The following is a 27,843-nucleotide window of genomic DNA, read 5'->3' as shown; positions in this document are numbered from 1 at the left end:
CTCTTTTTATTTTTTATGATTGTTACTTTAAGGATCAGTCTGAAATTCCCTTTAGTCACACCACACGCTTGAACTCATTTCTGGCACTAGTTATGGGCCTGTCCTGGGGAGTTCAAGTCCGGGACACACTATTAGGGAAATAACTGTCACAGCAAAGAACAAGACCCTTTAAGAAAAAAACTACGAGGCAACGGGTAATACAGAGGTACTGGGCACTCTCGGAGACTGGCGGAGAAACCCCACACACACCTCCCATGGCTGTACTGTGTTCCTCCAGAGCCTGACATACAGGTATTCAGTGAGTACTGGTTAAAAGAATAACAAACGCATTGACACAATTTTAACAGCTTCCCAAGGATTTTCTCTCAATCTCTTGTTAAGCTCAGCTCCTCGTCTGATAAACATGACGTTACATTTTCCCCCCTAATGTTATTTTGAAGTTTCCACGTAGATTAAATATGGCGACTGAAAATAAATCAAGAGACAAAGTGCTCGCGCATCCCATGACCTCCCCACCGGCAAGAAAGAGGAGAAACAGGCGTGAGCAAGCAGCGCTGGTTGGCGCAGAGAGAGAAGTACCAGGCACTCAGCACAGGCCGGAAGTCGGGGTAGAGGGCCGCGCCAGCTTCAGGCGTCACTTCTCACGCGACTTTCTGCGGGAAACATGGCGGCACTGAGCGGTGTCCGCTGGCTGACCCGAGTGAGCGCCCAGGACATGTGGGGCAGGGGCGGGCGAGGGAGCGGAGAATTTGTCCTGGGGTTTCCTAAACAGGGCAAAGTCAACTGTGGTGTTCGGGGTCTGGATGTCTGAAATCTGACCTTACAGGCTTGTGTGTCCCTGTTGTAGGCGTTGGTCTCCGCCGGGAACCCTGGGGCATGGAGAGGTCTGAGTACCTCGGCCGCGGCGCACGCTGCATCGCGGAGCCAGGTATGCATGAATCTGGCTGGGGTCTCGCTCACGACCCTGCCCCTTCCTCGCTGCTCCCTCCCCTGGCTTTTCTCCATCCTTCCCGGGTCTCCCCACTTCCCTACTCCCAGGATCCCTTCTCCCGCCCCAGCTCTATCTTTGCTTCTCCCCTCTTCCCCCAATTAAGGCCGAGGACGTGAGGGTGGAGGGCTCCTTTCCCGTGACCATGCTTCCGGGAGACGGTGTGGGACCTGAGCTGATGCACGCCGTCAAGGAGGTGTTCAAGGTGAGTGGCCTCGGGAATCAGACAGTAGAGGACAGTAGTGGGTTGGAAAGGACTTGACCTTGACTGTGATGTTTTGGGAACCTGTCTCTGAAGGCTGCCGCTGTCCCAGTGGAGTTCCAGGAGCACCACCTGAGTGAGGTGCAGAATATGGCATCTGAGGAGAAGCTGGAGCAGGTGCTGAGTTCCATGAAGGAGAATAAAGTGGCTATCATTGGTATGTGTGCCCTCTTGCCACTTGTCCATGTGCCATTTAAAGTCAAATGATCAAATGTTTATTAAGCCCTTCTCCCCACATGGTATGCAATTATATTAACTCTCCAGGGCAACCACCACTGGTATTTGGACATTTGTTCTTTCCCATTGGGAACCCAGGAGTTGAGAGATCATGTCAGCTGTCTATGCAGAAAAGTTCCAGGGGTTCTGAGTCTGTCCTGAGGCTACATAAACTGTCATCAAATCTTGTTCATTGCATTTCTGGAATACCACTTCTAGGTGCCCCTTTTCTTCTCTTCTCTTCTCTTTTCATTTGTTTTCTTTCCCCCCCTCCCTCCCACTTTTCTTCCCTTCCCTTCCCCTCTTCCCTTCTTCCCCTCTCCCCCTCTCTCTTTCTCTCTTTCTTTTTTTTTTTTTGAGACAGAGTCTCACTCTGTTGCCCAGGCTGGAGTGCAGTGGTGTGATCTCTGCTCACTGCAACCTCCCCATCTCCAGTTCAAGCGATTCTCCTGCTTCAGCCTCCTGGGTAGCTGGGACTACAGGTGTGCATCACCACACCCAGCTAATTTTTGTATTTGTTTTGTTTTGTTTAAGACAGAGTCTTGCTCTGTCTCCCAGGCTGGAGTGCAATGTCGCCATCTTGGCTCACTGCAACCTCCGCCTCCCGGGTTCAAGCGATTCTCCTGCCTCAGCCTCCTGAGTAGCTGGCTGGTATTACAGGAGTGTGCCACCACGCCTGACTAATTTTTGTATTTTTAGTAGAGGTGGGGTTTCACCATGTCAGTCGGGCTGGTCTTGAACTCCTGACCTTGTGATCTGCCCGCCTTGGCCTCCCAAAGTGCTGGGATTACAAGCGTGAGCCACCATGCCCAGGCTAATTTTTGAATTTTTAGTAGAGGCAGGGTTTTATCATGTTGGCCAGGCAGGTCTCGAACTCTTGACCTCAAGTGATCCACCCACCTCAGCATTCCAAAGTGCTGGGATTATAGGCATGAGCCACCCTGCCTAGCTGCCCCTTTTCTTTTGTCTTCCATGCGTTAATCTCCTCGTTTGAATTTTTTGGCTTCTAGTTCTGCCCTTACAGTTCATCTTCCATATCTCTTTTCTTGGAAAGAACAGCCTGACTTTTCCAGGTCAGCCTTACCATAGGAAAGTCAGTACTTTATAAGTTGACCCTTAACTTTTCTGCCTTGGTTCCACAACTCTTGTTCTGTGCTTCAATCACACTAGATTGTGTGTTAGATGCCAAATATGTACTACCTGACTTATACTGTTCCCTGTACCCAGAACATTCTTTCTTTGAAGCTACCTGTTAGAGTCCTTGTCACTCATTCACTGTATTAGTTTCCCATAGCTGCCTTAACACACTACCATGAACCTGGTGGCTTATCATAACAGAAATGTATTCTCTCACAGTACTGGAGGCCATAAGTCTGAAATTAAGGTGTTAGCAGGGCCCTGCTCCCTCTGAAGGTTTAGGGGAGAATCCTTTCTTGCCTCTTCTGGTGGCTCCTGCTGTTTTTTGACTAGTGGATGCATCACCCCAGTATCTGTGGTTTTCTTCCTTCTCTATCTCTGTATCATTTTTCTCCTTAAATATTTAATCACTGGATTTAGGGCCAACCCTCATCCAGGACGATTTTTTCTCAAGATCCTTAACTTAGTTACATCTGCAAAGCCTCTTTTCCCAAATAAGGTCACATATATAGGTTCTGGGGCTCACGGCATGGACAGTCATTTTGGGGATCACTGTTGAGCCCATTGTGCTCACATAACTTAAGGCGTGACTGAAGTGCTAGCTCTTCTGTGCTATATCCTGATATTACTGGAGAGGATTTCCTCTTTGTGTTGCTATGCAAGTTTCCCATGGTATTTATCATGTCTTTCATATTTTCTGTCTTTCCCAGTGTACCGTTTGCTTCTCGAGGGCAGGAGTTGTATGGTTTTAGTTGCTATCCTTATTGCCTGACATATAATTGACATTCATCAGTAGTTGTTGGATTAAAAAATGTCAAATAAGGAGAAGGCACAGAAACATCTAAAAGATCACAGATCTGCTAGCATTGTTTTTCAACTTCTTATTAAACCCAGGCTCTTTTTTGATAAATAGAAAAAAATCCATTCTCCATTTTGAAGTTTCAGCCTAAATTAAATATGTTGACTAAAAATAAAGCATTAAGGCTGGGGCGGGTGGATCACTTGAGGTCAGGAGTTCGAGACCAGCCTGGCCAATATGGTGAGACCCCCGCCTCTACTAAAAATACAAAAAGTTAGCCAGGTATGGTGGCACATGCCTATAATCCCAGCTACTGGGGCGGCTGAGGCAGGAGAATTGCTTGAACTTGGGAGGTGGAGGTTGCAGTGAGCCCAGATAGCGCCACTGCACTCTAGGTGACAGGGTGAGACCCTGTCTCTCCCCCCCGCACACACACACACACAGCAATAGATGAAATGTTTCTGGCTATAACCACATTATTCTCTTTTGTCCCTTGCCCCCAGCAACAATTTAAAAATTACTGATTTGGGAATGGGAGATGGGAGTCTGGGTTACATTATGTTCCTAAGGGGGTTAGACACTGGTCTGGGTTCCCTTGGTCTTGGCCAGTGCCTGACACTCCTTTTCCCACTTTGTTTACACAGGAAAGATTCATACTCCGATGGAGTATAAGGGGGAGCTAGCCTCCTATGATATGCGGCTGAGGTAGGTGGTCTGGGTGGGGCGAATGGTCGAGAGGTGTCAGGGCACCAGGAGCGGAGCTGATGGCCCTGCCCACCCTCAGGCGTAAGTTGGACTTGTTTGCCAACGTAGTCCATGTGAAGTCACTTCCTGGGTATATGACTCGGCACAACAATCTAGACCTGGTGATCATTCGAGAGCAGACCGAAGGGGAGTACAGCTCTCTGGAACATGAGGTGAGGCCCCAGAAACTGGGGAAGGGCAAGGATGAAGGTGGGAGAGAGGTGGAGCTCTTTGTTTCCCTTCCCAGTGTCACCTAGCTGCTGCTGTCTTCTTACCCAGAGTGCAAGGGGTGTGATTGAGTGTTTGAAGATTGTCACACGAGCCAAGTCTCAGCGGATTGCAAAGTTCGCCTTTGACTATGCCACCAAGAAAGGGCGGAGCAAGGTCACTGCTGTCCACAAGGCCAACATCATGTGAGGGACATGACTTTGTGTAGGATGGTTTCCTGGGAAGGTAGCCCCTGTACTTTCTCGGCTGATTCTGTCCCCTTTGGCCCATGGACAGGAAACTTGGGGATGGGTTGTTCCTGCAGTGCTGCGAGGAAGTTGCTGAACTGTACCCCAAAATCAAATTTGAGACAATGATCATAGACAACTGCTGCATGCAGGTGAGGCCTCCCCACATCTCCACTCACGGGGCGGAGGAGGAGGGTGGGGAGTGGAATTTACTTCATGCCTACACCTTTCATCCTCTAGCTGGTGCAGAATCCTTACCAGTTTGATGTGCTCGTGATGCCCAATCTCTATGGGAACATTATTGACAATCTGGCTGCTGGCCTGGTTGGGGGAGCTGGTGTGGTCCCTGGTGAGAGCTATAGTGCAGAATATGCAGTCTTTGAGACGGTGAGTGAGGCTGCTTTCTCCTTCGGCCCTTCCTACGTGCCCTTTCTCTGACCTCAAGTCTGCCGTTTCTCCACTTCCTAAGTGATCTTAGCCTGTTCTTCCCCCACGCTGCCCACCATGCCTCTTTTCAGTGACCCTGGCCTGACCTTCCCCTCCTATAATGTCCTTTTCCAACCTAAGCCTCTGCGTAACCCTCCTGGCTCCTCCCAGTGTCTAGCCTGCCCCTCTTTCCACAGGGTGCCCGGCACCCATTTGCCCAGGCAGTGGGCAGGAATATAGCCAATCCCACAGCCATGCTGCTGTCGGCTTCCAACATGTTGCGGCATCTCAAGTAGGTCACGGGAGGCTGTGGGCAGAGGTTGGGTGTTGTGAGGAGGAGCCCGGTGGGGAAATTAGTGGGAGGTGTCTTGGGGGAGTCACAGTTTCTTCCTGTCCATATCCACAGTCTTGAGTATCACTCCAACATGATTGCAGATGCAGTGAAGAAGGTGATCAAAGTTGGCAAGGTGAGTTTAGAAGAGTAGTGCTGGCTTCAGGGTTTAGAGTACTTCTGGGGTCAGCACCTCGGTACTACTCTCTGGGGAACCTGAATGGGGGTCTCTTTTTCCCCCAGGTTCCCAGAACATCTGCTCCCTGACATCCCTGCATCCCTCTCAGGGCTGTTCTTCACCTCCCTTCTCTTGGCTGTTTCATCCTCTTGATCTCTTTTGCCTCTTAGATCCCATCTGCTGTTCCCTCTTTCCTGCTCCATCCACTGCCCTTTTCATGGGCCATCTGAATGCAGAACTTGCAGCTCTCCTTGGGGGTGGAACAGCAAGGGATACAGGCAGGCTGAAGCATCAGCTTCACCTTCACACCCATCTCCTTTCCACTGCGATTCTTTCCTTCCACCTGGTCTTGTCTCTATTTCTTCCAAGGAAGGTAGCCACATCGCGCCTCTGATCTGCATTTCCCATCATCTTTGCCTGCCACATCGCGCCTCTGATCTGCATTTCCCATCATCTTTGCCTGCTCAGCCTCCTGTCCTGCTCTGGCTGCAGCACAGCTAATAGTGGCTTAAGAGGAGTGGGCAGGTCCATGTGCTTCCCAACCTGGCTCCTCCTTCCATTCCTGTGCATTGCCTCTTTTTTCTGGCTGTCACGCATTCTTGGATTCCATTTCCTCAATCACATTGCCCTACCTCCCTTCATGGGCTCTCTTTTCTCCCTCCCCACGGCTGTTGCCGGTGGTGGCTGTAGGTGCGGACTCGAGACATGGGCGGCTACAGCACCACAACGGACTTCATCAAGTCTGTCATCGGTCACCTGCACCCCCATGGGAGCTAGAGCCCTTTATTTCTTCCAGCCTTGCAAGGACCACTCCCCATACCCTTCAGTGCAGTGCACCAGGGAAGAGACCTTGTGCCTCTAGGCAGTGGACCATGGTCACCTTGCTGGGTAGAGCCTAGGTTGTCCTTGGACCCGCTTCCTTAGGGGAGACTGTTGGGTGGTGATGGGAATTGTTAGGCTGGAACCCAGGCCACATGGATGATGATGATTCTCCCCCACAGGTTCGAACCTCTGACATGGGTGGCTATGCTACTTGCCATGACTTCACTGAGGCTGTCATTGCTGCCTTGCCCCACCCATAGGCCTTGTCCATACTCATGTAAGGTGTCCAATAAAGAACATGAACCAACTTTTGTGAATTTGTTTTTATTGGGGAACAGGGCACAGGGTGGAAGATGTCACCTTGGGCTATGGTATGTCCCACCTCCCAGAGAATGTCCATTTGCATTCTAATCTTCCTGGGATGCTTTATGGAACTTTTTCTTCTTCTTGGAGCTGCTCTTGCCAGCTGCCTCTTCAGGCCCACTGCTGACTGGCTCCTCTTTGGAGAATTTCCTCTTTTTCTTGGAGCCACTTCTGTGGCCTGCCTCTTCGGGGTCATTAACTGTTTCCTCCTTGGGTGAAGACTTCTTCCTCTTGGGAAGACTGGTGCTGCCAGCGGTCTCTTCAAGATCACTACTCATCAACTCCTCCTTGGAAAAAGATTTCTTTTTCTTGGGTTTGGAGAAAGGGATAGATGGGTCTTCCATTCCATTCTCCTGAGGAACCTCCTGGGGCTTTTGCTTTTTCTTCTTTTTGGGTTTTTCACTCGTCTCCTAAAGGGAAGGACAGGGGAACAGGCTGTGAGAACAGTGCCATCACACACACCCCCATTACATCTTCAGCAATTAAGTAGCCAAAGCAGGGGAAACTGTGTAGTTACTAACATTGCCCAGTGTTTCTGGCATAGTTTAATTGTGTGGGTATTAACTTTAGAAATCCATCCCAAAGACTGTCCCAAATTAGAAGGAAAACATGTAATGAGAAATTACCTCAGCCCATTAAAAAAAAACCTAAAGAAACACCCACCATGCTGGTCACAACAGAAGCCTCATGCCAAGTTCCAGACAGGGCCCTGAAACACTGTTTAAGAAACTGGGTGCTAAATGAAAATCTCAGGGAGAATGATTGTAGCTTAGCACACTGGGGACCTCCCTGCCCCCATCCCCACTGTGAAACACTACCACCTCCGGACACACGTCTGAGAATAAGCAGAGCAGGAATTTACACTACCCCAGGTTGAGGACTCCTGGGAAGCAGCCGAGGACAGAACACACATGCCCAGGGAACAGGTGTGAGCTACAACCAGCTCTCTGGGCTCTTGAGCAAGTTCAGCACCTATATCCTTCCTATAGAATCAAGAGGTAGTTTTAGATGTTTCAGGTCCTTGTTTCAGTCCAAAAGCCTGGACTCAAGACCATGGCTTGATGCAGCACATCCTTTATTCTGCTGTTGAAAATCCTACAACCTAGGATCTCTGCCAGGGTCATGCTGCCTACTGACCTCACACTCCTCTGGAGTACTACTGCTGTTTTCTGAAGATGCGAGGGCAAGTGCAGCCAGCCGTTTCTTTTCCTTCTTTAAGCGTTTCTTCTCCTGTTTCTCCAGCTTCCTAGTAATCTCAGCAGCCGCTTCCTCTGCCTGGTCAAAGTAAAGTGCTAAAAGGGCCTGAAGACCTCTGGTGCTCTGAGGACTCCTTTCTGGCATTATTGGATCAGGCTCATTAAATCAGTTTTTTTTGCCTCCACTCTACGAGGTCAGGCTCAGACAGTTCATCACCTCCAACAGCTAGCTATGCCTCTCCACACCCAGCAAAGCCCAACTAACCTGAACCATTGCTTCCTTCATGACATCCAGATTCTTTCGTGGTATCTCTCCAGTCTCATAGAAGGACAGTCGCTCTTCAACTTGTTCTCGAAGCTTCTCCCCAAATACACTCGTGGGCACCTCTGGATGTGCGTAACAAAGCCTGTCAGCCCAAAGAGAAAAACTACCCCCACCCTGTGTTCCCTCTGCCCTCAGCTTCACTCAGACCCAGAGTCTCAACACTCACTAGGTGAACTGCTGTTGACGAAAAATATTGCCATCATCGTGGAAGCTATGGTTGTGAGCCTCCCCACCCACCCAGCCAGCCAGCCCCTTCTCACAACTGCCAGCCCCCTCACCCATACCAGAGAAGCAATCGATTCGTGAGGCAATACTGCATTTGTTTGCCAGGTATCGGGAGATGCGGCCTTTGTTCTTGGCAGCTGCTCGGCCAATGAAGGTGGAGTGGAAAATGAGTCCATATTTTGGTGTGTTACCCCTTGTCTTCAGGGCTCTGAGAGAATATTCAATGGAGAGTTTAAGATCAGAAATTTCAACCCCATTAGCCAAGGCAGCTCAGCTCCTCCCCACCTCTCATCCCCAAGTCCTGAGTGAGCCTCAGGCCAGATTGGATCTCTACCCCAATGCATGCCAACCCATAGCTCCCAGAGGCAGAGGGAAGGCATCCGATGTCGCTGACCTGGAGACTTGGTCCCTTTGCTGGGCCCTGGGAATCACTCAGACACCAGGACTGGCCATCACCCCCATAGCAGAGGCCTGTATAGGTCAGGGAGCCCTGGTCAGCCATCACCGTGATCCCCCAACAAGCAGTGGGCACCAGAAGTGGCACCTGATTGTGGGCAGGTGCCCTCACTGGTACCTGAACAGGGCCTTTTCAGCCCCAAGGATCTGCACTGTGGATGCTGGATACTTGGCCAGGTTGGTGAGGCTGCCAGCATGTGCGATGAGACGTGCACCTACCTGGAAAGAGTCAAGGAAGCAGTCAGAGAAACGAACTGCTGACCTGCCAGTTGCATGACAGCCCTGCTCCCCACCTCCCCATCAAGCACAACTAGGGAAGACATAGTGGGTGAAAAAATACAGCAGTGCAGGTGCACATGGCAACAGTCCTTATTCTCCCATTTTTGTGTCCCGTGACGCACCGCTTCCCCAATTAGGGCTGACAGGCTGGGGGCTACTTGGCTCATCTTGGAGCGCAGGTAAGTGTGTAGGCTCTGGCGGTACTCAGATAAAGACACCACACGACTGGAGAAGCTCTCGATGTTTATCAAGTCAATGGCAGATATGTCCATGCCTAGGAAAAACCAAGTGTGAATGCAGGAGGCCAGATATTCAGAGCCCCATACCTTATGCAGGCTGCCAGGCTCTGCACTGACCCATGGAGGACCGTGAGGCATCCAGAATAGCCTTAGCCTTGGCCCCATCCATTGTCAGCTCCTCCAGCTTCTCCAGCTTTTCCTCATTCAGTTCCCTTCGGTTTCCAATAAACTGGGCAAGACGGCAGTATGTGGCATTGTCGTTGATGATCTTCACCAGCTCCGGAAAGTGATACCCATACCACTCCCTGCAAAGAGCCACAGTCACTCCCTGGCCCAGCTGCTTCATCAAAAACCATAGAGCTACAAATCTTCATTCTATGTTCCCCCATTCACAATACAGACCAGGCACAAGGCCTGAGCTGAGGTGTATATAGGGTAGGTTTACTCTACCTCCTCTTTCTATACAGTCAGTGTAAGAACACAGCCTGTGGTAAGCACCAAGAGGCCTAGACCCAGCCCCAGTCCACATGGTTCTACCCACAGGATGGTCAGTCCTCATCAAGACTCAAAATTAGCTAAACTACAGACCAAAGGCTCCAGTATTATGGGTGGCCCCTGCACTTTACCTGACACGCATCGAGAAGGTATTGATGTCCTTATCCAGCTGGTCCAGGAGGCTAATGGATTGGATGATCATATTGTCCACTCGGTTCACATTAAACTTAACTTTGGCACGGGAATAGCTGTGTCCCAGCCCCAGCTGTGCTTTACAAGCTGACAGATCAGTCAGACCCTTCACCAGATTGTGGAAGTGCAGACGAACTCCTAAGAAGAGGGCAGGACGGTGAGCAACAAGGGGCTCTGAGCTAGCTCCTGCACCCATGGGCACTAGCCAAGTCCAAGGCCTTCCCAGAAGTCACAACAAGACCCACATTTCCAGAACCTCCTCCCCGAAAATGTCAAGGATAACATGAATATAACAGATGATGGTCTCACCTCGCAGGATCTCAGCTATGACGCCTCCAGTCTGGCAGTTGTACCCTAACTCCTCCTGTATTGCAGCACCAATCTTGGGATCCCCAACTCCCAAGAGTACTTTCTTCTTTTTGGATGGCAGGTGGGTCTCCAAGAGCAGGCGGAGGTCCTCATGAACAACCCCTCAGAGGAAAAGAACACAGTTCCCACTCACAGGCTGAAGGATGATCAATTCTAACATCTCAGCTGATTACCCTGCTCCCACCGAGCATGCTGGGATGGCATACCTAGACCCCTCCCCATCAGGCATTGCTCAGAGACATGGAGACATCAGTGACTGCACTCAGGGGATTGACAGATTTGATTCGCAAGTCATCACTGCAAAGCCTGGCCCAGCCATGGGAACAATTGCACTCAGGTCTGATAGCACAATCGTGCAATAAATAATAGCTTGTAACACACCCTTGAGTATTTAGTAGAATTTGCCTTCTTGGAACCAAACCTTTTTTTCTTAGCCTGTGTTTATCCAACTGCCCTTTCCAAGCAAATAGAAAGCAGAAAACTAGACACCTGATTGTGTTTAGGCAAAAAACTCAGGCACAGGTAGGTGTTAAGCCAACCCCCTTTAAGAAACCCCCTTTGTCAAGCCGGGCACGGTGGCTCGCGCCTGTAATCTCAGCACTTTGGGAGGCTGAGGCGGGGGATCACGAGGTCAGGAGATGAGACCATCCTGGCCAACATGGTGAAACCCCGTCTCTATTAAAAACACAAAATTAGCCGGGTGTGGTGGCTGGCACACGCCTGTAATCCCCGTTACTCGGGAGGTTGAGGTAGAAGAATCGCGTGAACCAGGGAGGCGGAGGTTGCAGTGAGCCCAGATCGTGCCACTGCACTCCAGCCTGGAGGGCAGAGACTGTCTCAAAAAATAATTTGTCACTACAGTGCCCACAAGGAAACGTAACACACATCCCACATCGTCTGCTTTCAACAGTTTGGTCCATCACAGTTCCCAGATCTTGAGCTCTGTGAAGACAATTATTTCAAATTACACAGTTATGTCTCAAATACTGCCTCACACCTATCAGACTCACAGCCGGCCAAGGCCGGCAAATACTATCACAAGCTGCCCGAGAGGATACCGCAAGGAACCACATCTCCCTGTGATACTTGGTGGTGGCCGACTCACCTTCTGACACGGCGTTGGCATTTTCCAAGGCAACCTGGGACGAGGCAAAGGGACAAAAGGCCACCAGACGAACGATGTTGTGGAATTTGCCCAAGTTGAGCACGGACTCCTCCACCTAGCGGGGGAGAAAGAGGCTGAGTGGTTTCCTTCCCTCCCTCCTGCCTCTGCGGCGCAGTAAAGCAGCGGTTCTCAGCCTTGGAAGCTCTTAAAATATGCTGACAGCGGGACCCCACAACCCAGCTTCTGCTTTAATCGTTCCGGCGCGGGGTCCGGGAAGCTTATTTCTAACTGCTAGAGCGATTCTTCCCATGAGTCAAGGTAAAGACCCCCGGATCTAGAGCTTTCCAGGCCCGCCCCCCGCCCCGAACCTCTCGGCCGGCCACGTGGGAGCGCGCGCTGCATGCTGGGACCTGCGCGGTGAGGGTCTGCGGGGCCGTCTGAGGAGCCCATGGATCTCACCCACCTGCGGCTGCAGCAGACTGATCTCCTCCACTTCCTTCAGTGCCAGCAGCGCGTAGCCGACCGCATGCTCAAATAGCACGTGCAACAGCACCTGGAACGGGAGCCGGGGCGCGAGCGTCAGCTCAACCTCCGCGTCTGCCGGAACCCGCTCCCAGAGCAGGCGCAGGCGCAGGCCCAGGCCCAGGCCCAGGCTCTATCTGAAGCGCGAACCCAGACCGAAGCCCCCACCTTCGCGTCGCCCGCGCCCCACAACCACTCCTCACCATGGCGCCTGCTCCCGGGTTCGGCTCGCAATGCGGCTAGCGCGTTCTGGCGCGCGGAACCAGGCTCCAGAGGCCACGCCCCCGCCCCGCAGACCAATCGGAGGCGGGGGACGACACCATCTCCCGGCCTTTAGAGGGGCCGCCCGGGGTGGTATCGCCCGGAGCGCGGGCTGGGTGGCGCCGAGCGCGGGCGAGCAGGCCTTCCCTGGCCTCTGCAGCTGCGTGGGCGGGCGCGGTTGCCGGGGACGCGCGGCCCGGAGTCGGGCCTTGCTGGCGGCGAAAAGACATGGGTAGGCCCTTTCGGTATAATAGTCCGGTTCCAGATGTTCTTGTCATATAAGTTGCGGGCAGCAGAGATGGGTGAAGTCGGGGTGGGAGGCTCCGCGTAGGGCACGGCGTCCATCCCAGAGACCGCTGCCTAGCCGGTTGCCCGCTGCGCCCGTGGCCTCGGGCCCCAGACCCTGCGCCCCAAGTCCCCGGGACCCATCCGTTCCCGTCCCCTACTCGTGGACGCTGGGTGGGCCGCGCATCCTTTCCTCCCACCCGGAACGGGAGCGTTTCCTTGCGCGCTTTGGCGCAGACCCTGCTGGGAACGTGGCTTGCGCAGCTTTCTTCATACTTTATTATTTTTTAAATTGACGGTGTCAGGCAGTGACGTGCGAAAGAAAGACGCTCCAACGCCCTCCTAGGCCAGTTTCTTGTTGCTGTGCTGCACGGGACCCAGCTTCTTTTGCTGGCCACGTGTTGCTCCTCCGCTTGAGCGGCCCTGAATTCTGGGCACCGGCGAGCGCCAAGTGAATCGGAGCTCCTTCCCTGTCCTCGAGGGCGTCTTTTGGGCTCTCAGGCGACTATTTAGAAATGAGTTTTGCTTTAATAATTAATATTAACGTTATAAATCCAAAACCTAGTTATGTTTAAGTAGCATATCCCCTGATATATTTCAAAGAGTCATTCGAAGGGGATTTTTAAAAATGCTGTATAGCTATAAACCACATTTATACATTTAATTGTTACTTTGTTAATCGATTGAGTTACTTGACAAAATCCAAGTACATAGTTCACTCACAAATCTAATATGTCAAACCTAAGAAATATGGCCGGTAAATCTTACTCACATAATTTTAATATAGTTTACAGATGTGGTTGAATTCTGTTACACATGTCGACTTAACGAATCTGAATCGTTATTCCATTTAACATTTTAAAATGGAATTGCAAAATTAATCCATACATTAGCATGTTGAATTATTTTAACCGTCATCAATACATAAAATTAGACGATTCCAAAATGTAATGGAAAATATTAATGCTAAGACTTCAATTTACTTCGTTATTTCTGTCCTTAATCCTGAATCTTCCTGGGGTTACAGGTGCTTATTCACTAAACCAGGGGCTTTCAAGCAAGAAGTCAGAATGCATTAATGGACAGCATTTTTAAAAAGTAGGATTGGGTGGGCTATAATCCAGCACTTTAGGAGGCCAAGGCAGGCGGATCACTTGCAGTCAGGAGTTCGAGACCAGCCTGGCCAACATGGTGAAACCCCGTCTCTACCAAAAAATAAAAAAATTAGCGGGACGTGGTGGCGCATGTCTGTAATCCCAGCTACTCGGGAGGCTGAGGAAGGAGAATCGCTTGAACCCGGGAGGCGGAGGTTGCAATGAGCTGGGATCCTGCCACTGAACTCCAGCCTGGGCAACAGAGCGAGGCTCTGTCTCCTTAAAAAAAAAAAAAAGAAAGAAAAAGGATTAAAGCGAGTAGAAATAAGAGTATGTTGCATAGAGTAAGGTGCTGTTCATTGTAAAACTTTTGTCTCAGCTCTACATACATATATAGAAATATGTACACAAATATTTTTCATATATACACATATATGTATCTATATAAACACTTTTTTGTGTTAAGTCAGAATATAAAAAACCTGAGGGTCAGTCAGTGAGCCAAAAGGTAACCAGTCGTACTCTGGAAAAATTTGGGTCCTCTGGTTACAAAGGAGCTGCCATGAAGTAGTTTGCTGACTTAAAGAGATGGCTGAAGAAAAGTGCTTCTGCTGATGAGATAACCAATGCTTGTAATCAGATAGGGATGTGGTATGAATACTAAAAGGATTCCTTCGGTTTTCTCATCTCCATCCTTTCAATAAAATATTTCACCCATACTTGTAATCTGACTCCAATGGGATAACACAGTACTCCTGTTATCCTTGACACTGTTATCCAGTGGGCATCTCTGCAACCTGTGGTGGAATAGACCATCTTTGCCTTCCCCTTGGACTTTTTGCTGGGTGCACTGCTCCTGTCTAGGCTCAGGTCTTCATCACCAAAGTAGACTTTTTACAAAACCTTTGGTTTCCCCTTCAAGGCACTTTCTACTGCCAGAATGATCTTCCTAAGGTAGAATATCCAATCAGGTGCTATTTGTGGGTGCTCACAGTGGCGCAAAGTGTCACCTATGGTAGTTTCCAAAAATGGCCAAGATAGACGTGTGGGTGAAGCCATCCTGTTGTCCCAGTCCCTGTCACCATCTGAGTGCAGGCATGTAAGACCCCAAACAAGACTAGCAGAACCATCTGCATCCTGTCTACCCTGATTGTGACACGTAGTACATTGTGGTTTGAAGCCACTAAATGTAGGGGTGATTTGTTAAGCAGCAGTAAATTTGAATCAGTTCACCTGGGTTCAAGCCCCAGCTCTGCCAGTACTTACAATGTGATCTTAATCACTGAATCTTCCTGAGCTTTCATTTCCTTTGCAGAATGAAGGTTGCGGTTTCGTTCATCCCTTTAACAAACATTTATTGAAGATCTCTGGTGGGCCAGGTGTGACAATGGTGTGGTACCTGGCATGTAGTGGGAGCTCAAAAAATATTAGTGATCTTTCATCTTGCTCTTTTGTCCTTTAGTCAATAAATAGCACAACAAAATGTATCACCTGTTTGCAGTTGCGTCTCAGTTCTCTGCAATTATCACCTTGCATAGAAGCTACCAAAACCTCATTTTAAAAATTTTTTTAGGGCCGGGCGCGGTGGCTCAAGCCTGTAATCCCAGCACTTTGGGAGGCCAAGTCGGGCGGATCACGAGGTCAGGAGATCGTAGACCATCCTGGCTAACACGATGAAACCCCGTCTCTACTAAAAAATACCAAAAAACTAGCCGGGCGAGGCGGCGGGCGCCTGTAGTCCCAGCTACTCAGGAGGCTGAGGCAGGAGAATGGCGTAAACCCGGGAGGCGGAGCTTGCAGTGAGCTGAGATCTGGCCACTGCACTCCAGCCTGGGCGACAGAGCGAGACTCTGTCTCAAAAAAAAAAAAAATTTTTTTAGGACAGGGTATCCTGTAGCCCAGGCTGGAATGCAATGGCACGATCTTTGCTCATTGCAGCCTTGATTTCCTGGGCTCAAGTGATCATCCTGCCTCAGCTTCCCAAGTAGCTGGGACTACAGGCATACACCCCCATGCCAGACTAATTTTTTTGTAGAGAGAGGATTTAGCCATGTTGCCCAGGCTGATGTCAAACTCCTGGGCTTGAGCTATCTGCCTCCTCGGCCTCCCCAAATGCTGGGTTATAGGTGTGAGCCACCATGCCTGGCCTGTACATCTCTTTTTCTTTTTGAGACGGAGTCTCGCTCTATCCCCCAGGCTGGAGTGCAGTGGCGCAACTCGGCTCACTGCAAGCTCCGCCTCCTGGGTTCACGTCATTCTCCTGCCTCAGCTTCCCGAGTAGCTGGGAATACAGGTGCCCGCCACCACACCTGGCTAATTTTTTTTGTATTTTTAGTAGACACAGGGTTTCACCATGTTAGCCAGGATGGTCTTGATCTCCTGACCTTGTGATCCACCCGCCTTGGCCTCCTGAAGTGCTGGAATTACAGGTGTGAGCCACCATGCTGCCCACATCTCTTTTTAACACTCCTGCTTACCCTGATTCATTTCTAATACTTCATCCATTAACTGACAGAGGTAGACACATAATCTCCAAACACAGTTTAGCTTCACACAGTGAAACAGTTACATAATTCCGTTTTGCAACTTCAGTGGCAGTAGATGGACACTTTTGTCACTCTGATTAAATGTTCTTGGAAACTGGAAAATTCGCTCATTGTGTAAATTTGCCAATTTTTGATATCTCAGTCTTTTCTGCGATCATCAGTACAACAGTCTTGTTAAGAGTTGTCTTTCTTCTTTGGCTCTTTTCAAAGTGGCAGAAGTGTCCTGATCCAGACCCCAAGAGGGTATTCTTGGATCTCAGGCAAGAAAGAATTCAGGGTGAGTCTATAAAGAGAAAGCAAGTTTATTAAGAAAGTAGAGGAATAAAAGAATGGCTACTCCATAGACAGCAGCCCCGAGGGCTGCTGGTTGACCATATTTATGGTTATTTCTTGATGATATGCTAAACAAGGGGTGGATTATTCATGCCTCCCCTATTTAGACCAGATAGGGTAACTTCCTGATGTTGCCATGGCATTTGTAAACTTTTATGGGGCTGACAGGAGTGTAGCAGTATGGACAACCAGGTCTCTCTCATCGCCATCTTGGTTTTGGTGGGTTTGGCCGGTTTCTTTACTGAAACGTGTTTTATCAGCAAGGTCTTTATGATCTGTATCTTGTGCTGACCTCCTGTCTCTTCCTGTGACTTAGAATGCCTAAACTGTCTGGGAATGCAGCCCAGTAGGTCTCAGCCTCATTTTACCCAGCCCCTATTCAAGATGGAGTTGCTCTGGTTCAAACGCGTGTGATAATGAACACATTCTCATAGCCCTAGATTCAGGGAAAAGGGGACGATGTCTCAAGTCTTTGTGCTCAGGCTCTAGTGCTATGTCCTGGGAGCCATTAATCTCTGCTGTAACCTGGCTGCTTTTGGGCTGGCCCCTTAGGCCTGCGACTCTGTCCTGTGAGATACGCTGCCCAGCCAGTTGCTCAAAATCTCTGCAGGTCTCTAGTGGTTTCATGCTGTTTGGCATCTGTGGATTCTCTCACTGAGGCATGCATGACCTTTGAGATTACCTGCCTGCCGCATAATGGGGACTAGACTCATTAAGAGCGGGGACTTGATCCTAGCTCTTGCCTCACCAATGCTGTGCTGGGTTTCCTGTGCTGTACTGACCACCACATTGGGTCGAGTGTGGGACCTCTTACTTTTTTTTCTTTTTTCTTTTTTCTTTTTTTTTTTTTGAGACAGAGTCTCGCTCTATCGCCCAGGCTGCAGTGCGATGGCGGCATCCTGGGCTCACTACAACCTCTGCCTCCTGGGTTCAAGTGATTCTCCTGCCTCAGCCTCCTGAGTAGCTGGGATTACAGGCCTCTACCACTGCGCCTGGCTAATTTTTGTATTTTTAGTAGAGACGGGGTTTTGCCATATTGGCCAGGCTGGTTTCAAACTCCTGACCTCAGGTGATCTGCCCACCTTGGCCTCCCAAAGTGCTAGGATTACACGCATGAGCCACCGTGCCTGACCAGACCTCTATTTTTAAAAATTTTTATTTTGCTGTTATTTTGTTTTATTTTTGAGTCACCCAGGCTGGAGTGCAGTGGCGTGATATTGGTTCACTGCAACTTCCACCTTCTGAGTTCAAGTGATTCTTCTGCCTCAGCCTCCCAAGTAGCTGGAATTATAGGTGTGTGCTAACACCCCCCCAGCTAATTTTTTTTTTTTTTTTGAGATGGAGTTTTCCTCTTGTTGCCCAGGCTGGAGTGCAATGGTGCAGTCTTGGCTCACTACAACCTCCGCCTCCCAGGTTCAAGCGATTCTTCTGCTGCAGCCTCCCAAGTAGCTGGGATTACAGTCTTGCACCACCATGCCTGGCTAATTTTGTATTTTTAGTAGAGACGAGTTTTCTCCATGTTGGTCAGGCTGGTCTCGAACTCCCAATCTCAGGTGATCCACCTGCCTTGGCCTCCCAAAGTGCTGTGATTTTAGGCATGAGCCACTGGGCTAATTTTCGTATTTTTAGTAGAGACGGGGTTTCACTATGTTGGCCAGGCTGGTCTCAAACTCCTGACCCCAAGTGATCTACCCGCCGTGGCCTCCCAAAGTGTTGGGATTACAGGCATGAGCCACTGTGCCCAGTCAAGTGTGGGACCTCTATAGCAGGGGCCGGCAAACTATCAGCCATGGGCCAAATCTGGCCTGTGGCTTGTTTGGTAGTGCCAATTAGCAAAAAATGATTTTTACATTTTTAAAGGGTTGTTTAAAAAAAAATAAAATAAAAGCCGGGCGCAGTGGCTTACGCCTGTAATCCCAGCACTTTGGGAGACTGAGGTGGGCAGATCACGAGCTCAGGAGCTCGAGACCAGCCTGACCAACATGGTGAAACCCAGTCTCTACTAAAACTACAAAAATCAGCCAGGCGTGGTGATGCACGCCTGTAATCCCAGCTACTCAGGAGGCTGAGGCAGGAGAATAACTTGAACCCGGGAGGTGGAGGTTGCAGTGAGCCGAGATCACGCCACTGCACTCCAGCCTGGGCAACAGAGAGAGGCTCTATCTCAATTAAAAAACAAAAACAAAAAAGAAGACACAGAGACTAACAAAATCCAAAATACTATTTGGATTTGATCCTTTAAAGAAAAAGATTGCTGGTCCGGGTTCTTGAGGCATGGAGCTTCATCTGTGCCACGGTCAGGGGAGCAGGAAGACAGGAAGAAACAGACATGGTACTTGTAGACCTGAGAAACGCGCTTAAATTAAAAAGAAATGCAAATGACTCATTAGCAAATTAGGCGCAGCCGAAGACAGTTTAGTGAACTGGAAGAGAGAGCCAAATAATTTATCTTGAATGCAACATGGAGCAATTGGGGTCTCACTCTGTCACCCAGGTTGGAGTGTAGTGGAGCCAGGATAGCTCACTACAGCCTCTAACTCCTGGGTTCGAGCAATCCTCCCATGTCAGACTCCCCAAAGTGCTGGGACTGCAGGCGTGAGCCAGGTATCTTTAAATGATGAGGTACAGTAGTAAAAGTTCTGCTAAGTTCCTGCCATTATGGAGTTTATGTTCTGGTGGCTTCAGAAAGTCACATCATTGTGTAGTGCATCCGGAGTCCACAGTGTAGGGAATGTTGTGCTGTCTCAAAGAGGCCCTCAGTAAAGAGGGGACATTTGAGCAGAGATCTTAAGGGAGCAAGGGAGGAGCTTAAGGCGCAAGGGTGGAGATCTGGGAGAGTAAAGAGAACAATGGTAATACGATCGAATATCCCTAATGTGAAAATCTGACATCCAAAATACTCTAAAATCTGAAACCTTTTTTTTTTTTTTTTTTTTTTTTTTTGACACGGAGTCTTGCTCTGTCGCCCAGGCTGGAGTACAGTGGTGCCATTTTGGCTCATGCAAGCTCTGCCTCCCAGGTTCAAGCGATTCGCTTGTCCCAGCCTCCCGAGTAGCTGGGATTAGAGGCACCCGCCACCATGCCTGGCTAATTTTTATCTTTTATTTTTAGTAGAGATGGGGTTTCACCATATTGGTCAGGCTGGTCTCAAACTCCTGACCTAAGGTGATCCACTCGCCTTGGCCTCCCAAAGTGCTGGGATTACAGGTGTGAGCCACAGTGCCCATCCCTAAAATCTGAAACTTTCTGAGGGCTGACATGCTCAAAGGAAATGTTTATTGGAACTTCTCAGATTTTGGATTTTCTTTTATTTTTTATTTATTTTTTTGAAACAGGGTCTCACTCTGTCACCCAGGCTGAAGTGCAGTGGTGCGATCACAGCTCACTACAGCCTTGACCTCCTGGGCTCAAGCGATCCTCCCACCTCAGCCTCCTGAGTTGCTGAAACTACAGATGTGCACCACCATGCCTGGCTAATTTTTTTTGTAGACACAGGGTTTTGCCATGTTGGTCTTGAACTGTTGAGTTCAAGTGATTTTCCTGCCTTGGTCTCCCAAAGTGGGATTACAGATGTGAGCCACCGTTCCTGGTTTATGTTTTAAAAATTTCTTATTTTTAATTTTTGTGGGTACATAGTACGTGTATATATTTATGGAGTACATGAGATATTTTGATACCAGCTTGCAATTTGTAATAATCATATCAGGGTAAATGAGGTATCTGTCACCTCAAGCATCTATCCTTTGTGTTACAGACAATTCAATTATACTCTGTTATTTTAAATTGTACAATTAAATTATTGTTGACTGTAGTCACCCTATTGTGCTCTCTAGATCTTATTCATCTAACTATATTTTTGGACCTATTGAGTATCCCCACTTTCCCCACTGCAGTACCCTTCCTAGCCTCTGATAACCATCATTCCACTCTCTATCTCCATCAGTTCAATTGTTTTAATTTTAGCTCCCATAAATAAGTAAGAACATGTGAAATTTGTCTTTCTGTGCCTGGCTTATTTCACTTAATGACCTCCAGTTCCATCCTTGTCTTTGCAAACGACAGGATCTTATTTCTTTATTTTTATTTTTTGAGATGGAGTCTCACTCTGTTGCCCAGGCTGGAGTGCAGTGGCGCGATCTTAGCTCACTGCAGCCTCCACCTCCCGAGTTCAAGTGATTCTTCTGCCTCAACCTCCTGGGTAGCTGGGACTACAGGTGGGCACCACCACACCTGGCTAATTTTTGTCTTTTCAGTAGAGACAGGATTTCACCATATTGGCCAGGCTGGTCTCGAACTCCTGACCTCGTGATCCCCCCGCCTCAGCCTCTTCATGTGCTGGGATTACAGGTGTGAGCCACCACGCCTGGCCAACAGGATTTTTTTTTTTAATTTTTGAGATGATGTTTCACTCTTGTCACCCAGGCTGGAGTACAATGGTGTGATCTCAGCTCACTGCAACCTCCACCTCCTGGGTTCATGTGATTCTCCTGCCTCAGCCTCCGGAGTAGTTGGGATTACAGGTGTGTGCCACCACGCCCAGCTAATTTTTGTATTATTAGTAGAGACGGGGTTTTACTGTGTTGGCCAGGCTGGTCTCGAACTCCTGACCTCAGGTCATCCTCCTGCCTCGGCTTCTCAAAGTATTGGGATTACAGGCATGAGCCACTGCACCCGGCCAGGATCTTATTTTTTATGGCTGAATAGTACTCCATTTTGTATACATACCACATTTTCTTTATTGATTGATTCTGTTGATGGACACTTAGGTTGCTTCCAAATCTTGGTTATTGTGAACAGAGCTGCAATAAACATGGGAGTGCAGATATCTTTTCGATATGCTGATTTCCTTTCTTTTGGGTAAATACCCAGTAGCGGGATTCTTGGATCATATGGTGGTCCTATTTTTAGTTTTTGAGGAACCTCCAAACTGTTCTCCACACTGTTTGTACTAATTACATTCTTGTCAGCAGTATGTGAGCGTTCCCTTTTCTCCACATCCTTGCCAGCGTTTGTTAGTGCCTGTCTTTTGGATAAAAGCCGTTTTAGCTGGGGTAGGCTGATATCTCATTGTCGTTTTGATTTGCATTTCTCTGATGATCAGTGATGTTGAACACCTTTTCATATACCTGTGCCATTTGTATGTCTTTTTCTTTTTTTTTTTTTAAATGGAGTCTCCCTCTGTCGCCCAGGCTGGAGTGCAGTGGTGCCATCTTGGCTCACTGAACTCCCGCCTCCCGGGTTCAAGTGATTCTCCTGCCTCAGCCTCCCGAGTAACTGGGACTACAGGCGTGTGCCATCAGGCCCAGCTAATTTTTGTATTTTTTTTTTTTTTTTTTCTCAGACAGAGTCTTGGTCTGTCACCCAGGCTGGAGTGCAGTGGCGCCATCTTGGCTCACTGCAGCCTCCACCTCCCGGGTTCAGCCTCCTGAGTAGCTGGGATTACAGGCACCGGCACCACACCAGCTAATTTTTGTATTTTTAGTAGAGACAGGGTTTCACTGTGTTGGCCAGGCTAGTCTCAAACTCCTGACCTCGTGATCTGCCCGCCTCAGCCTCTCAAAGTGCTGGGATTACAGCTGTGAGCCACCCCTCCTGGCTGATTTTTGTATTTTTAGTAGAGATGGGGTTCACCATGTTGGCCAGCCTGGTCTCAAACTCCTGACCTCAGGTGATCTGCCTGCCTTGGCCTCCTAAAGTGATAGGATTACAGGCATGAGCCACCATGCCCGGCCTGTATATCTTATTTTGAGAAATGTTTATTCAGATCTTTTGCCTATTTTTTAATTGGATTATTATGTTTTTTCCTTAAAGAGTTGTTTGAGTTCCTTATATGTTCTAGATTTTGGATTTTTGAATTAGGGATGCTCAAACTGGTAAGTATTATGCAAATATTCTAAAATCTGAAAAAAGAATTCAAAATCCAAAACACTTCTGGTTCCAAGCATTTTGGATAAGGGATACTCAACCTGTACTAACCTGTGACCTCTAACTTCAGAGACTTTGCAATCCTGGGAGACTGAATATAATCAGGTGCTAAGATGCAGTTGTATGCAAGCTGACCAGAAGACAATTTGGCCCAGTGTTCCTGAGGTAGACTTCATAGCAAGAAGGGATTTAGGTATTCATAGAAGAGTGTGTAGGTCATTTAGAGGAGGATGGAGGATGGAAAGATAGTGGAAGTAAAAGCCAGAAACAAGAGAAGAACCTGCTAGAGGTGTAAAATGCAACCTGGTCAGTAGTTGGACAAAAGACTGAAGGATCTAGAATGTAAGAAACCTTGAATGAAAGTCAGGATGAGTGGTTTGGGTCTGATAAGACTCTTGTTTTTCCATTAAGCAGTGTTTGGAGATTAATTTGGAGGGGATGTGCAGGACAAATTGCCCACAGGGCTCTCACTGAGCAAATGTACTGCGGGGACAGCAGGGCTGAATGGGAGCCCTGCTCCCATGAGTTTCCCAGATGTGCTCCAGGTTCTACCTTAAAGCCAGGTGGCACATGGGGCCTATTTCTTTTTCTCTGTCCATAAGACTATTCGCCCATTGGGAAGAACCATACAGTATATCATCTGACCTTTTTCATTTAGATCAGCCTATGGCTAACTATGTCATGTTGGTGTACATTAGCCCAGGGTTTTTACTCTGGCGACACTGATGGGGACCTATGGAAGTGGAATGTGCTATTTAAATTTCAGCACCAGGCCATGCACGGTGGCTCACGCCTGTAATCCCAGCACTTTGGGAGGCCGAGGTGGGTGGATCACTTGAGGTCAGGAGTTCAAGACCAGCCTAGCCAACATGGTGACACCCCATCTCTACTAAAAATACAAAAATTAGCCAGGCGTGGTGGTGGGTGCCTGTAATCCCAGCTACTTGGGAGGCTGAGGCAGGAGAATCGCTTGAACCTGGGAGTTGGAGGCTGCAGTGAGCCAAGATCACTCCATTGTACTCCAACCTAGGTGACAGCGAGATTCCATCTCAAAAATAAATAAATAAATAAACAAATTAATTAATTAATTCAGTGCCTTGGGAGAGCTTCGGGAAAGGAAATTGCATGAAACTACCACAAGAGGGTGGCACTTTATACTTATTTTGAGAGTGAGAAAATGCTCATATACAATTTAAAAGGCTTTCTAGCAATTCCTGGGCTCTTTTCTCAAAAGTGGAAAGAAACCCTGCAACATTCTTTGGCAGTGAGTTACATGTATACGCAACATTTCTTTATAAAGACACAGAAGAATGGAAGGCACCTTGGGAAGGTGGTTTAGCCCAGCATTCCTTGTATTTTTTGGCAATGATGACGTGGCAGCTTCTGCAGCCTGGCCGTTGATTAGGATTATAGGGCACAGGGTGCTGTTGTGTTTATCCCCCGAGCCCGAGGATGTTAGATCTTATCCATGCCTGTGATGATAGCTGTTATTTATTGAGTACTTAGCATAATGCTTGGTACGTTACAGTCTTACCTCCATCAACTTGTTGAATCTTCACAGACAGATTTGGAGTTTGGTTTTATATGACAGACACAGTTCAGTGATAAGAGTTTTCTGTATCTTCTATATACCTCATCTACCCCAACTATGACCTTGGGCCTTTCTACGTGTTTTTCAAACTACTACTACATTGAAAGATAAAGTTATCTGGCACAACACTGCAGACAGTTGTCTTTAATAGCAATCCTCACACTCTAAAAACAAACTTGCTTAGAAGATTTGATGGTACAAAAATCACACCTGGTGATTTTGCCATTGAAAATTATACTTCAGGCCGGGCGCGGTGGCTCAAGCCTGTAATCCCAGCACTTTGGGAGGCCGAGACGGGTGGATCACGAGGTCAGGAGATCGAGACCATCCTGGCTAACACGATGAAACCCCGTCTCTACTAAAAAATACAAAAAACTAGCCGGGCAATGTGGCGGACGCCTGTAGTCCCAGCTACTCGGGAGGCTGAGGCGGGAGAATGGCGTGAACCCGGGAGGCGGAGCTTGCAGTGAGCTGAGATCCGGCCACTGCACTCCAGCCTGGGCGACAGAGCGAGACTCCGTCTCAAAAAAAAAAAAAAAAAAAAAAAAGAAAATTATACTTCAGTTTTTATTCCCTAGGAATCAAAAAGGATACAGTTCCTATCTTAGTTTTGTTTATTTTTGGTTTTGAGACAAGGTCCCTCACTCTGTCACCCAGGCTGTAGTGCAGTGGTGTTGTCTTGGCTCACTGCAACCTCTGCCTCCTGGGCTCAAGCGATCCTTCCCGTCGCAGCCTTCTGAGTAGTTGGGACTACAGGCATGCACTGGCTAATTTTTGTATTTTTTGTAGAAATGGGGTATCACCGTGTTGCCCAGGCTGGTCTCGAACTCCTGGGTTCAAGCGATCCACCTGCCTCAGCCTCCAAAATGCTGGGGTTACAGGCATGAGCCACCATGCCTGTCCCCTATCCTTAGTTTTAAAGGCATCTCTTGAAAACAGCATATAGGATTTTAAAATCTCCATCAGATAGTCTTTGCCTTCTATCTAGAAGTTTAGTCCATTTGCATTTATTTTGATTCCTGATATAGTTTGGTTTATTTCTTTCATCTTACGTGCTTTATATTTGTTGTGCTATTTTTGTTTATTTGCGTTTTTCTTCCCATTTTGGAGGCACTATCAACCTAATGCCACTTTTTTTTTTTTTTTTTTGAGATGGGGTTTTGCTCTTGTTGCCTAGGCTGGAGTGCAATGGCACGATCTTGGCTCACTGCAACCTCTGCCTCCCGGATGCAAGTGATTCTCCTGCCTCAGCCTCCCGAGTAGCTGGGATTACAGGCATGAGCCACCATGCACAGTTAATTTTGTATTTTTAGTAGAGACAGGGTTTCTCCATGTTGGTCAGGCTGGTCTTGAACTCCTTACCTCAGGTATCTGCCCTCCGCAGCGTCCCAAAGTGTTGGGATTACAGGCGTGAGCCACTGGGCCTGGCCTAATGCCACTTTTAATTAAAATTTCCACTGAAGGATTAAAAAAAAGTAAAAAAGAAGACAAAAATGGGTGTAATTTTGTAATTCTGAAAGTCTTTTTTCTTTTTTTTTTTTTTTTTTTTGAGATGGAGTCTCGCTGTGTTGCCAGGCTGGAGTGCAGTGGCATGATCTCAGCTCACTGCAACCTCTGCCTCCCGGGTTCAAGTGATTCTCCTGCCTTAGCTTCCCAAGTAGCTGGGACTATAGGCGCGTACCACCACACCCAGCTGATTTTTGAATTTTTGGTAGAGACGGGGTTTCACCATGTTGGCCAAGCTGGTCTCAAACTTCTGACCTCAAGTGATCCACCCACCTCGGCCTCCCAAAGTGCTGGGATTACAAGCATGAACCACTACGCCTGGCCAGAGTTTTCTTGATAGAGGTCTTGTAATTATTTGAATTAGAAACTTTTCTGTTAAAGTATGTCCACGAATTCTTTGATAACCCTCCCTTCAAGAAGTGAAGCCTAATTCCCTTCCCTTCCAGTGTGAGCTAGACTTAGTGACTCAGTTCTAATGAGTAAAAGTGGTGGAATTGATGGTGTGACTTCCGAGACTAGGTCATAAGAGGCATTGGGCTTCCTCCTTGCTCTCCCTCTCCGATCACTTGCTCTGGGGGAAACCAGCAGCCATGTTGTGAGGACACCCAAGCAGCTCTATGGAGAGGCCCACATGGAGAGTAACCATGGTCACCTGTCAATAGCCAGCAAGGAACAAAAGCCTCCTACCAATAGTCTTGTGTGAGCCATGTTGAGAGCAGATCTTTCAGTCCCAGTTAGACCTTCCAATAATTGTAGCCCTAGCTGAGAATTTGACTGAAATATCCAGAACCACATCTGCCTAGTTAAGCCACTCCCAAATTTATAACCCACAGAACAGAAACCACGTACAATAATACATAACTGTTTATTGTTTTAGGCTGTTATGTTTTGGGAATAATTTGTTATGCAGCGTTAGATAACACATACATTCCGTCACATAAAATTACACTTCCTCAGATCAGGATGGTTTGTTTGTGTTTGTGGTGGGTATTTATGTGTATTAGTAACCAGTGGAGGCCTGACAGTAATCACTAGGGGACCAATGGCTCAGGCAGGCAGAGTGTTCCCTTCCTCAGGGCCTGGCATTCTGATGCAGAAGGCCAGGTGTTGGTGTGGTGGCCATCTTGGGGCCTTCTGGTCCTGATTGGTTGGGTTACAGTGCCAGGATCCCTGTATTGAGGCCTCAGGTAGGTTAGCTTGGGGGAAGGCATATGACACACAGGCAGTTTTGGATTTAGGAGTTGGACCTGGGTTCCATGGAAATCAGGCATTGCAACATCTTCGTTAGCCTTGCCAGGAGATAGATTGGTGTGAAATAATTTATCCTGTTTCTCCTGGTCACATGTCCCTATTATTCCATTGCAGTTCGTATATGTGAAGTTTTGGTGCTGGATTGAGAAGGAAAAGGATTTGGGAGGGAAGTTAGAAATTATTTTAATTATACAGCTTATGGAATTGCTGTAAAAATCTTCGTCTCTCTACCAGGGCTTTACCTGACTTTCTGGGTCTGGAGGATTCTCCTGAGAACCCCTGGGGACCTGGTTGGGTGGTGGCTGTAACAGCTGATGAGGTTAAGGTGGCAGACTCCCTTTAGAACACTCAGAGACATGGGTGAGAGGGTCCCTTGATCCTGAGGCCACACTGCTCACCTGGGTCTGGGAGCATGGAGTGGAGGAAAGGAAGGAGCTGTCCGCAAGATAACTGGGCTCTTGCAGAGTCCTGTACCGCGACTCCCACCCTATCAAGGCTCTGCCCTTGCCATCAAGGCCTTCTTAATGGTCTGGCCCCCGGCTTCTTCCCCCTAAGAAATATTCTGCATAGAACCAGGGTATGACACTAAGTGAACATAGAATCCCCAGAGATGATGCTCTGCATTGTATCTTTTGCAAAACTCTTCAAAGAAACCATCTTCGAGGTCCCTTGTACAATAATCAGGTTATCAAATTCCTTTTAGAATTTGGTGCATAAAAGAGATTTGTCTGCCCTGGGTAAGGCAGGTTTCCTTCCAAGATAAGAGGCACTGGGCAGCTCACTTGCTCCTGTGATTCACAGTTAGGAGGCTGCACTCCAGGTTTTGTGCTCCATGGTGTGAGCTTCGCTTGGGCTGGGTACTGGGGTATCACCAGTCTTCCCACCAGTCCCACTCACCATGACTGGTCTTTGGTCCATTTACCTTTA

General features: G+C 48.3%; 2 protein-coding genes, 1 long non-coding RNA gene and 5 other non-coding genes across 14 annotated transcripts in view; 2 read left to right on the top strand and 6 right to left on the bottom strand.

The window, feature by feature from the left end:
• Positions 1 to 575: 575 nt before the first annotated feature.
• IDH3B (isocitrate dehydrogenase (NAD(+)) 3 non-catalytic subunit beta) lies at positions 576 to 6,665 on the top strand. 4 transcript variants are annotated; one of them, XR_490234.3, is made up of 13 exons: positions 576 to 700; positions 848 to 928; positions 1,095 to 1,193; positions 1,287 to 1,407; positions 4,047 to 4,107; positions 4,187 to 4,319; positions 4,426 to 4,559; positions 4,651 to 4,753; positions 4,842 to 4,988; positions 5,225 to 5,319; positions 5,434 to 5,494; positions 6,227 to 6,435; positions 6,538 to 6,665. XR_490234.3 is itself a non-coding variant. In XM_007962180.3 (12 exons), exons 1-12 carry the CDS (start codon positions 665 to 667, stop codon positions 6,616 to 6,618), a joined length of 1,152 nt encoding a protein of 383 aa, XP_007960371.1. In that variant the 5' UTR covers positions 576 to 664; the 3' UTR covers positions 6,619 to 6,665. The 4 variants fall into 4 exon arrangements, 3 of the variants coding, with proteins under 3 accessions (XP_007960371.1, XP_007960359.1, XP_007960379.1); XM_007962180.3 differs by lacking the exon at positions 6,227 to 6,435; XM_007962168.3 differs by having other exon boundaries at positions 6,227 to 6,665.
• A 1-nt stretch (position 6,666) lies between these two features.
• Positions 6,667 to 12,423, bottom strand: NOP56 (NOP56 ribonucleoprotein). Of its 4 annotated transcripts, XR_490244.3 has the most exons (13): positions 12,328 to 12,423; positions 12,066 to 12,155; positions 11,603 to 11,717; positions 10,438 to 10,599; positions 10,068 to 10,266; positions 9,559 to 9,746; positions 9,325 to 9,476; positions 9,042 to 9,142; positions 8,527 to 8,675; positions 8,183 to 8,304; positions 7,859 to 7,996; positions 7,589 to 7,704; positions 6,667 to 7,131 (listed from the first exon to the last, which is right to left on the bottom strand). XR_490244.3 is itself a non-coding variant. In XM_007962258.3 (12 exons), the coding sequence occupies exons 1-12, from the start codon at positions 12,328 to 12,330 to the stop codon at positions 7,687 to 7,689; spliced, it is 1,437 nt and encodes a 478-aa protein (XP_007960449.1). In that variant the 5' UTR covers positions 12,331 to 12,423; the 3' UTR covers positions 6,667 to 7,686. The 4 variants fall into 4 exon arrangements, 3 of the variants coding, with proteins under 3 accessions (XP_007960449.1, XP_007960434.2, XP_072865053.1); XM_007962258.3 differs by having other exon boundaries at positions 6,667 to 7,704; XM_007962243.3 differs by lacking the exon at positions 7,589 to 7,704.
• Positions 8,067 to 8,139, bottom strand: LOC119622635 (small nucleolar RNA SNORD57). The gene has a single exon (XR_005239242.1). It is a non-coding gene; the product is annotated as a small nucleolar RNA SNORD57 (small nucleolar RNA).
• LOC119622636 (small nucleolar RNA SNORD56) lies at positions 8,380 to 8,450 on the bottom strand. Its single transcript, XR_005239243.1, has one exon. It is a non-coding gene; the product is annotated as a small nucleolar RNA SNORD56 (small nucleolar RNA).
• Positions 8,894 to 8,979, bottom strand: LOC119622638 (small nucleolar RNA SNORD86). Its single transcript, XR_005239245.1, has one exon. It is a non-coding gene; the product is annotated as a small nucleolar RNA SNORD86 (small nucleolar RNA).
• LOC119622637 (small nucleolar RNA SNORA51) lies at positions 9,817 to 9,948 on the bottom strand. Its single transcript, XR_005239244.2, has one exon. It is a non-coding gene; the product is annotated as a small nucleolar RNA SNORA51 (small nucleolar RNA).
• LOC119622639 (small nucleolar RNA SNORD110) lies at positions 10,726 to 10,800 on the bottom strand. Its single transcript, XR_005239246.1, has one exon. It is a non-coding gene; the product is annotated as a small nucleolar RNA SNORD110 (small nucleolar RNA).
• Positions 12,424 to 12,522: 99 nt separating the features above from the next.
• Positions 12,523 to 27,843, top strand: part of LOC119622615 (uncharacterized) — a 31,760-nt gene continuing 16,439 nt past the window's right edge. The window contains exon 1 of the long non-coding RNA XR_012090311.1: positions 12,523 to 12,617. This is a non-coding gene — a long non-coding RNA (uncharacterized lncRNA). The remainder of the gene's footprint in view (positions 12,618 to 27,843) is intronic.

The sequence above is a fragment of the Chlorocebus sabaeus genome, chromosome 2, assembly GCF_047675955.1.
Source record: "Chlorocebus sabaeus isolate Y175 chromosome 2, mChlSab1.0.hap1, whole genome shotgun sequence".
Taxonomy (NCBI): Eukaryota; Metazoa; Chordata; class Mammalia; order Primates; family Cercopithecidae; genus Chlorocebus; species Chlorocebus sabaeus.
The sequence above is the reverse complement of the archived record's forward strand: the minus strand, read 5'-3'. Positions and strand labels throughout refer to the sequence as shown.

Bases quoted from the DNA above. Each gene is read 5' to 3' on its own strand.
- IDH3B (XM_007962168.3), top strand. From the start codon at position 665: ATGGCGGCACTGAGCGGTGTCCGCTGGCTGACCCGA. The intron at 1,194-1,286 runs GTGAGTGGCCTC...CTGTCTCTGAAG, and splicing joins CCGTCAAGGAGGTGTTCAAG to GCTGCCGCTGTCCCAGTGGA. The intron at 1,408-4,046 runs GTATGTGTGCCC...TTGTTTACACAG, and splicing joins GAATAAAGTGGCTATCATTG to GAAAGATTCATACTCCGATG.
- NOP56 (XM_007962243.3), bottom strand. The intron at 9,747-10,067 runs GTAAAGTGCAGG...GGCTCTTTGCAG, and splicing joins ACCTTCTCGATGCGTGTCAG to GGAGTGGTATGGGTATCACT. The intron at 7,132-7,858 runs GTCAGTAGGCAG...CCTTCCCTTTAG, and splicing joins GTACTCCAGAGGAGTGTGAG to GAGACGAGTGAAAAACCCAA.